This window comes from Acanthisitta chloris, unplaced genomic scaffold, assembly GCF_000695815.1.
Source record: "Acanthisitta chloris isolate BGI_N310 unplaced genomic scaffold, ASM69581v1 scaffold12337, whole genome shotgun sequence".
In the NCBI taxonomy this organism is placed as follows: domain Eukaryota; kingdom Metazoa; phylum Chordata; class Aves; order Passeriformes; family Acanthisittidae; genus Acanthisitta; species Acanthisitta chloris.
In genome coordinates this window covers 34460-44227 of record NW_008682118.1, presented here as the reverse complement: position 1 = coordinate 44227, position 9768 = coordinate 34460, and the positions used below count along the sequence as shown (strand labels likewise).

Sequence of the window (9768 nt, the reverse complement as noted above, 5' to 3'; positions counted from 1 at the left end):
CCTCCTCCTCCTCCCAGCCCCGTCCGGTCGTGCAGGGCCGGGGCAGCGCGGCCAGCCCCGGGCTGAGCCCCACGGCTGTGTCCCCTCCATCCCTCCCTGCCCCTCGGGGCTCCCGGTGAGTGCTGCGGATCGGAATCTCTGCACATCTCCAGGGCTCGGAGGCTTCGGCAGCTTTGGGAGGGTCTGGGGAGGTTTGGGGGTTTGGGTGGTTTGCTCTGCCCTAGGTCAGCATCTGGACCGGGTGGTCTTTTGTGTGTCCCTCCCAGTGCACAATATTCTGTGTGGTTTTGTTGTTCTCTGACAGATTTGCTTCTCCTCTGCTGTTTCCTGGGTGTTTCCAGCTCTGGTGGTGTCTGTAATTGCCTTTCTCTCAGTTATCTCTGTGCAAAAAGAGCTTTATAGCTTAGCCTGAGAGCTGTGTTGATATTGCTGTGCTGTTGGTGTGTCCGAGGATGTTTTTCCTTCCAAAGTCCTCTGCAGGCTGAAAACTAACACATTAGCTTCATATATTTATTATTTAACATCATTTCATTCCCTGACAGCAAATCCTTGTTTGTCTGTCTGTGGCTTCCTCTGAATTTTATCCAAGTGTCCTCATAGCCCAGAGTTTAATTCCTGTGTTTTCTCTTTTTTGTTTTCAGCTCATTCGACCCACAGTGATTTCACCAGCCAATACTTTGGATAACAACAAGAACAAAATGATGTCAAGACAAGCTTTCCTGTGCAGCTTGGGCTCCCTGTACTTATCCCTTCTGTTCATATTCCTCCTGATGGATGTTTATGCCAGGCCTGCCAACAACTCAGCCCTGAAGGAGAAAGCAGCTGATAGTAAGGATGAGAATGAGATCCTGCCCCCAGACCACCTCAACGGGGTCAAGATGGAGATGGATGGACACCTCAACAAAGAGTTCCACCAGGAGGTGTTTCTGGGGAAGGAGATGGAAGAATTTGATGAAGACTCAGAACCCAGGAAAAACAGGAAGAAGCTCATGGTTATCTTTTCCAAGTAAGTCGTGAAGCAGAGAAAGAGGAAAATTGGCAGGGTTTTTTTTGTACTATTTCAAAGTTACAATGCTAAAGGGGAAAGTCTCATCCTCTTAAGTGTGAGTTTGTGTTTTTAAGGTGTTAAAACAGCTCTATAAACCATTCTCAGGTATGACAGTGCAAGTGTTGAGACTTGCCGTCAATATACACCCAGGGTGGTGTTGACAAGTCAAATCTATGACAAAACAACTGTTTCTATGTGAAAAAAATCATCCCAAAATATTGAAATTAATATTACTTCATCTGGCTCAAGGGATAATTAATATACTTGTATTTTGCATCCAGGAATTGCTAAGGAAAGGCTTCCCTAGTGGCAGGATGGCCATGCAAGGTGCTGGGAGTTGTTCCAGTTTTGTCCTAGCAGCTCTTTTGCTTTGTCCTGAGTTTCATTTCAGTTGGAAACCTTAAGTTTGCTATTGATTTTTTGGGATTTATATTCCATGTGGATCTTAGGTTTCTTTCCCTTGTGACTTCTGCAAGTAACTGCAGAGGGAAAACACTGAAAAATCAATACTGGAGGCAGAAGGGAAGAAAAGGTCAGAGAAGCAATGAGGTGAGACTGTGGGGAATGAACTCCAGGGTGGTTTCTGCTCACTGGACTTTCTGGGAGATGCTCAGTGGGTGAAATCTGTGTGTTTCACATGAAACGCATCAAGGTTAAAATTAATTACACTATGAATTTGAAAATGCCCAGGACAGATTTATTCCTGGAGTTAGTGTTGGTAACAAAACAGCTTCTTTGGATTTAGTAACAGGGAAGAGAATGAAACAGGAGAATAGAGAGATTAAATGTTTCTTCTTTGAAAAGTTCATCTGTATATTTACTTGATATAAAAATATTAACTTTCCTTATAGCCATTACAGCATTTTCCCCTTTATAAAGCTCTTTTTTTGTGCTGGCTGAGGCCTTTGCCAGCTGCTGGCAAGGCAGGAATCGTCATGGGAATCAACCTCAGGGTGTAGTTCAGACACAAGGTGGCACAGTTGGATTGATTTGTGTCTGTGAGTGAAGGATTAATGTGATAATGAATGATTGGAGTGAAGGGTTTGATTAGAACAGCAATGACATTGGTGCCCTTAGTGCTGCTGCCCTGGGGATGCCCATGGAGATAAAAGTTTTAAGATTTAACAAAGTTTGGTTTTTTTATGCAGCAAAGTTTTAATCAACAAATGAAAATAAGAATGGTAACCTTGATGTTTTCCTGAATAAAGGAGCTAAAGCAAACAAGAAAACTAGAGGGTTTGTTGTAATTCTGAGTGGAATCTTTGGTTTCTGTATCTATTCTCAGCACTGGGAGGATATATACAAATAGTAAGATTTCTTTATTGGTACAAGTTCATTGGAAACATTCCCTATTGTTTGTGATTTGGGAATGGCAATTCACTAACCCTTGAGGTTCTGCCTGTCTGTTATGAAAGAGGTTTTCTTAGGAGGCTTCAAGTAATTGGATTCCAGCTCAATTTCATTCAGATACTTAGGGTGCCATTCCCTCAGATGATCAGATTAAACATGTAGCAGAGCTCTCTGGGGATTTGATTGCTTTCCAGAGATGCTCTTAGGGGCTAAAAGAGGAATACTACGAACTCCTGTGGAAATCTGGTGAGTCACAGTCTTCCAGATGGCCTGGAATGAGTTTGTTTGAAGGCAGAAAGTAAACACCCAGTGTGTTTTTAATCAACGGCAGCTGAGAGTCCTCAGCCTGTCAGGGTAAGAGCAAGTGGTCAGTTCAAAGCAGAAATCAATAGCTGATGAGATATTGCTGGAAATAAAATAGGACCATGGCAGGAGAGCTCTGAAAACCAAGATTTCTAGGCAAATAGCTGTGTGTGAAGTGAAACAACAAGTGGCATTTTGTGATTGAGGGTTTCAGTTCCTGAAGGAAGTAATTGAAATAGAAACCAACTCAGGAGTGGTTTGTGTCACAGAGTCAGAGTCCTGGAAAGGGACCCCATGGGCAGCTGGTCCCACCTCAGAGCACATGGCACAGATTGTGTCCATGAGGTACTTGGAGAAATTGGCACCTTTGGATGGCAACACTGGCACTGCAGTGTGGGCATGGAGCAACCTGAGCACAGGGATGCAAACCTGAGTGCCAAATGTTTATTTACCATGGACCTTTTGGGAGGTGCCCCCAAAAAAATCTGAGTTTTAATGACTTATGGTTGAAAACCTGAGCTCAAACTGGTGTCAAACCTGTTTTCCAGGCTTGATATCCAGATTTAATGTAACCCTTGGCAAGGAGAAATTCCCAGTTATCCTGCAAACTGGGATTTCTTGCTCTAAGTTGTCACTTTTATTTATCGTGAGCTAAATGAGCAGTTCATGGGATCTTGAAGACTGAGGTTAAAAAAAAGGCTTGGAAAGTGAAATGGAGAGGGAATTAATGTTCTGAGAGAACCTCAAGGAAGAAACTTTTCCAAAGAGTGAAAGCAGCTGGTAATTGTCAATCCTGACCCAGTGGGAAATGAGCCAATATTCCATGGGTGATGGAAGAAACTGTGAGTGATGAGAGTTGTGGTTTGAAAAACATAATACTGGAATGAGTTAACTTACAGCAAAGTGAGAAGTTTTTGCTGAGCAGTAACTTAAGTGTTGTAGTTACTGTAATTCTGAGCTAAAGGCTAACTTGCTGCTGGATTACTCTAGAGTTCAAGGAATGTGCAGCTTCTCCTGGTTTGATATTGCTGAGTAAAACAACCGAGAACCCCAAAAAATACCACACCTTTCCCTCTCCAGTCCCAAATCCTGTTTGCTCTTCCTCCCTAGGGTGGACATAAACAATGATAAGAAGATTGGTGCCAAGGAGATGCAACGCTGGATCATGGAGAAGACAGATGAGCACTTCCAGGAAGCTGTGGAGGAGAACAAAATGCACTTCCGAGCTGTGGACCCTGATGGGGATGGTAAGAGGGAGGAGCTTCCATCTCCTCATGACTCTGTAGGCAGCTGCTGGTAGCCAGAACTCCTCAGATGTGCTGTGATCAACTCAAGTCCCTTTGGACTGTGCAGATCCCAAGGTTTGATGCCTGCAGAGCACAAGGCAGTGATGTGCTGCTGTCAGCTCTGTGGCTCTGTGCTCTCTGCTGAGCTGTTTCCCTTGTGGTCGTAGGAAGTGCAGCAGGAGCTCTGCAGGGAGGGGGAAGAGCAGCAACATAACTTGGCTGCTCTCACAAACTCTCTCTGGTCCAAAGAGGCACAAAAGTGACTCAGGTGATAGTTTCATGTGCCGTTCACGAAGCTCAGGGTGTAGTGCTGACCCAGAGGAGTTTAGAACGTGCTGGTTTTTAAGCCAGGAGACTCCCAAGTTCATCATTTAAGCCCACTGTGCCCTGTCTGATGTTCTTTCCTTCTTTTCCTTATAGGCCATGTGTCCTGGGATGAGTATAAAATCAAGTTCTTGGCAAGTAAAGGCTTTAATGAAAAAGAAATTGCAGAGAAGATCAAAAACAATGAAGAGCTGAAAATAGATGAAGAAAGTAAGTACTTGGGGTGTGTTTGGTTTCCTTTGTGCTCCTAAATCCTCAGTGGGAAAACTGTTCATAGAATCATAGAATCAACTGGGTTGGAAAAGACCTCACAGATCATCGAGTCCAACCCTTCATAGTAAGATGAATTTTGGTTGTTCTGTTTGAACACAAATATAAGTCCTGAGACAGGAATACTCCATCCTTCCCAACTGGAATACATGGCAACTTTTCACAGGAATCTCCCTGCTCTCCCCCTGCAGAAGTGTCTAAACTTACTCTTAAACAAAACCTAAAGCCTTTGCCTTTTCCTTGCAGGAATTAGTCATTTCAAAGTAGGTTATGTTAGATTTTCCATGTATCAAAAAGCAACCGAAATGCAAATGGCTCTTTGAGTCTCCTGGCAGGGAAAACACCTGTGCAGTGAGTGCTTTGGCCTGTGGTTAGCTGCAGTTTACAGGAATGCTCAGCAGATAGCACTTTGCTGAGTAAGGGATCTGTGTACACAATCATTTTTCTACCTATGCACCGAACCTTATTTGGGAAAATCAAATTACGTATCTACCACTTCCTGAGGGTGAGAGGCACAACCTGTTCTCGTGCCTAGTGCAGTGTCACAAAGCTCTTTTTTGGGGCTGTGTGGTAAAACTCACCTGGGTGTGGAGCTTAGGGGAAGCACAGGACACTTGGGATGCTCAGCCCAAATTGGAGACAACACTTTAATGAATTGGTGCAGAGAACAACAGTTTAACTGGTGACTGACAGTTGAGTTGTGTTGAAACCAAGAGAGGCAAAGGGCAAGTTGACTTGGCACTTCTAACATTTGGGGTTGTCTGCCTTGGAAAACCATAAGGAAATGATTTGATTATTCCATGTGTCCTTGATAGAACTAAAACTTCATATTAAAACTGAAGGATTTCTTTACTCTTCACCGAAACCTTCCCTGAAGACAACTCTAATTTGCAACTTCAGAAATGCAGATATGACCATTGGGGTTGATTTTCCTCTTGTAGCTCAGCAACCAAAAGCATTAAGGAGTTAATTAAACCAGTTCAGTAAAAAATTCATTATCTGAAGTCTTTCAAAGGCTTTTAAACTCTCTTAAAAGCTGTTTTCAAACTCAGCAACTCAAAGCATTCAGGAGCTATTTAAGGCATCTTACTACATTTCCAAGTGTATTATCTGATGTCTCTCAGAGTGTTTCAAAGCCTACTCAAAGGAAATGCTCCAGACCTGTGTGTGTTAGTGTATTTGCAGAGGGCAGAGTATGCTACAGACAGTGTTTTTCCAGTGTGTCATTTAGAAAATGCCTCTACAGCAGCACAAGAATCATCTGTGCAGGTAGTTCTTTCCTCTTGGTGTGCTCAGGACCAGCAGATGCACACAACAGTCAACCTTGGATGGTTTGTAGTTCAGAGCAGCTGCTTGGGCTTCATGGAAATTTGTGTCAGTGCTGAAAACATGAGGAAAAATTCACTTCAGAGGGTGAGATGAAGTAAGTTGGAGGTTGAAATGACAGGAAGGAAGTCAGTGGGAGAAGTAAAGGGATTTAGTGCTGATGGATCTGTTCACACAGATCTTGCAGCAAAAATATTTCCCTGTGTAGTGTGTACATTGTAGTGACAACTGAACACTTGCAGGGTTAGGCTCACAGACATCCCTGGCTCTCGAGGGAAGGTGTATTTTAAGACCTTTAAATAGCTTCAATGTGACAGTTTAAATTTTCTCCTTCAATTTCTAGCCCAGGAGGTGTTGGACAACCTGAAGGATCGCTGGTACCAGGCTGACAACCCTCCTCCTGATCTGCTCTTGAATGAGGAAGAGTTCCTGTCCTTCCTTCATCCAGAGCATAGCAGGGGAATGCTGAAGTTCATGGTGAAGGAAATCATCAGAGATTTGGGTATGCCATTGCTAAATGTCTTCTTGGGAGTTGTTCCTTGCACAGAGTTTTGTTGGCTAGATGTGTCCAAAATCCCACACATCTTGTTTGTTCTGCTCTGCTTGTAATGTGATGGGGGAGGAAACATCTCTGTGGGGTTGTCTGTGCATCTCCAGGCTAAGTTTAACCCCTGGTTATTAAAAAACCAGAACATTTGGCAGATATTCTGAGGAGAAACATCAAAAACTTTGAGTACTCCACACCAAAGAGATGAGCTGCCTCACCTCACCCTGCAGTGCTGCTCCAAGAGTAGGAAAGGTTCAATATGATCAGCTGTATTGATAACACATGTTTTGTGAGGAGAATGTTAGCTGCTCTGTACTCCCCCAGTGCCCTAACTGTGTCAGAATCTTGACTTACCCATGAAAATGGAAAGAAATGGTCAAAGTTTCTAAGAAATTAATAATCTTTCAAAATTCCTCAGTATAGCTCCACATACTATTTTCCTTTCTGTTGAGCCAAGTGATGCATATTTAAAGCTGCTGCAACAACTGGATTTAAAAAACAGAATGATGACTTTGCTGGTTGTTAGCTTAATAAAGAGTTAGTGTTATAAGTGTTCTTTAGGTCCTGAAAAATTCCTTTTGCCTACCAGATTCCTATTTTTAGCCTCCAGAACATCGTGGATTAAAACACAGAGAGTTTTTTGGCTACCCAAAGAGCTGAGTGGTAACCATGCCCTGCTGAAACCAGGCACTGTCTCCAACCTGAAGGAATTCCCCCTTTTTAACAGGCATTAAACAAATCCCTTTGTGCTTCCTTTGCAGATCAAGATGGAGATAAGAAACTTACCCTCTCCGAGTTCATTTCCTTACCTGTTGGCACTGTGGAGAACCAGCAAGCTCAGGATATTGATGATGACTGGGTGAAAGACAGAAGGAAGGAGTTTGAGGAGGTCATTGATGCCAACCACGATGGGATTGTCACCATGGAAGAGCTGGAGGTGAGTCTCCTGCTGGTTTGAAACCCAATTTCAACCCAGGATTGAAACTGCTTCAGAGAATGTGAAATCCAGAACTCTCTGAGTTATTCTGCAGTGTTTACAGTACAACACTTTGGGTTTTAGTGGCCTGTAGTGCTTGCAGATGTTGTCATGCCTTTCTGAAGAGGAGGGGGAGTTTTCCTAGCAAAACTTACTCAGACATTTTGCTTTTAGGGTTTCTTTTTTCGCTCACACAGGCCTTGGATGGATTTGGAGGGACTGAAAGCAAAGCACAGGCTGTGTTAGGTGTGCTGCAATGACTCACACTTTCAGTTGCAAAACTGCCAACCTAGATATTCATTGAAAAAAAACCCCAAAATAAAAGCAAGCAGAAAAACCCAGTGGCCAACAGACACTGGGGCCCAGAGCCTCGAAACCAGCAGAGCTCTTGTCTTTTAGTGCTTTCCTTCTCTAAAAAATACATTGTTTAATAAAATCCTTTCAAGTGTGGATTCAGTTTTGGGACTTTCTTGGGCTTTGCCTGTCAGAAGAAGGTTTTCTTCTCCTAATTCTCTTACAAGACAGCATGAAATATTTTGTACCCTGGAGTTACAGCCACTGACTTTTTTTTTATTTTTCTTTTTTTTTCCTGTCTGGATCTAAGAAAGGAATTTCTGCCCCTTTGCCTCACAGAATTCACCTTGAGCATAGGCAGTGGGAAAGGAGAAACTCCAGAGTGTTGATCCTCTCCCCACAACTGGATGAATGTTAAAGTTCCTTCTCAGGATGCAAATGTTTGGGGGTGGATATTGGACACTGTTAGGGCCTTCTTAGTGGGAATTTTCTTTTCAAAAGAGCTGTTCTAGCTGTGAATGTTCAGAGAGAATGAACACAGAGATGTCACATCTGGCAAGAAATGGAAGGTAATATTGAGTCCTCCAACTTTTAACTAGAGTTAGTTGATAAAAAGCTTTGGTTCTGAGCCTTCTGCTCCCTGCAGTGTCTGCCTGGTGGGTTCAAACAGCCCAAACAAGCTCTGGATTGATCATGGTTGTATTATTATCCCCAGAAACTTGAAAATGTAGGTCTTACAGATTTGGTAATGTGTCACCTGTTCATTTTAAATGGGTATTTCTTCACCCGAACCAGGTTTGATAGTTCAGTTTGCAATGAAATGTCAACAGTGGCATCAGCTGAGAAAATGTGGGTTTGTGTTGGAACAGCCAAGGAAGCAGTTAATGGTAAAACAGCTTTTAAAGAGCTGTGCTAAGAGCATTGGCCATGATTTCCATTCACCTTGGGATGGTCTATGTTGGTCTCAGGATTGCTGAAGCTCACGCAGAGCTGAAGTTCATCATTTCAATGTGTGGAAAAGTTTGCTGAGTGAGTGAACTGATGTTTTTCATTGTTTTAGGAATATATGGATCCCATGAATGAGTACAATGCCCTGAATGAAGCAAAGCAGATGATTGCAGTAGCAGATGAAAATCAAAACCACCACCTGGAGCTGGAGGAGATCCTGAAGTACAGTGAATACTTCACAGGCAGCAAACTCATGGACTATGCACGGAACGTCCACGAGGAGTTCTGAGCCCCTTCCCTCCTCCTGAGCTCTGAAGCACTTTCTGGCTTTCAAAGAGGAAAAAAAGCAAAAAATCCAAGCCCCAAACTGACAGAAAGTTCCTTTGCTGCTATCTGTGTTCTTTGCCTCCAGTGTGTTGTCCTAGACCTCAAACCTTCCGTCCAGTGGGATCTGCTGCTTTGGGGTGAGGGAAGCAGCCCAGAGCTCCAGGGCAGGTCTGGACTCAGCAGCTCACCTGCCTGGGGTAGTGACTCCAGCTGAACTCTCCACTGCTTTTGGCTAATCCTGTCTGGGGGAGGCTACTGAATACTTCCCGTGTTGCCCTCATAGCTGCTGATCCCTGGGAATCACCACGCTGAGCTGTTGGGTTTGGGAAGGCTTTGGTGGTTCCAAGGCCTGTTCTGACCTCCTGAGAACATCCACACACAGACTGATTGGCTGATCTTCCAGTGGTTTTCTCAGCCTCATGTGTTGGGAACTGAATCCAGGTTCTCCCTCCATCACTCAACTGTCTGAGGGCTGTAGGAAGAATTGAGTTGTTAAAGAGATCTTTTGCATCTACTTAATAACAAAACTGGTTATGGTGGGACAGGTTTGGTGTTTGCAGCTGTGCTGGGAAGGGGAGAGACTCAAGATTTGGAGGGAGGCTAAAGATTGGGGAGACTAAAAGATTTCGGGAGACTCAAGACTTGAAGGGCTCGAGACTTGAGGGGCTCAAAACAGATTTTGTCCTTCAAACCTCCAATTATGTTCTCAAATGAAATCATGGGGAAAGTTTCTAGGTGAACTTGGCCCTGTTGACCAGAGCAGTGACAG

At 43.7% G+C, this 9768-nt stretch overlaps 1 protein-coding gene across 1 annotated transcript; it reads left to right on the top strand.

The window, feature by feature from the left end:
- Window positions 1-698: 698 nt before the first annotated feature.
- SDF4 (stromal cell derived factor 4) lies at window positions 699-8961 on the top strand. Its single transcript, XM_009078383.1, has 6 exons — window positions 699-1006; window positions 3812-3948; window positions 4408-4521; window positions 6251-6409; window positions 7216-7391; window positions 8785-8961. Exons 1-6 carry the CDS (start codon window positions 699-701, stop codon window positions 8959-8961), a joined length of 1071 nt encoding a protein of 356 aa, XP_009076631.1.
- Window positions 8962-9768: the final 807 nt, after the last annotated feature.

Coding starts and splice junctions, on each gene's coding strand:
- SDF4 (XM_009078383.1), top strand. CDS start 699: ATGATGTCAAGACAAGCTTTCCTGTGCAGCTTGGGCTCCCTGTACTTA. Junction 1,007..3,811: donor CTCATGGTTATCTTTTCCAA/GTAAGTCGTGAA, acceptor CTTCCTCCCTAG/GGTGGACATAAACAATGATA. Junction 6,410..7,215: donor GGAAATCATCAGAGATTTGG/GTATGCCATTGC, acceptor CTTCCTTTGCAG/ATCAAGATGGAGATAAGAAA.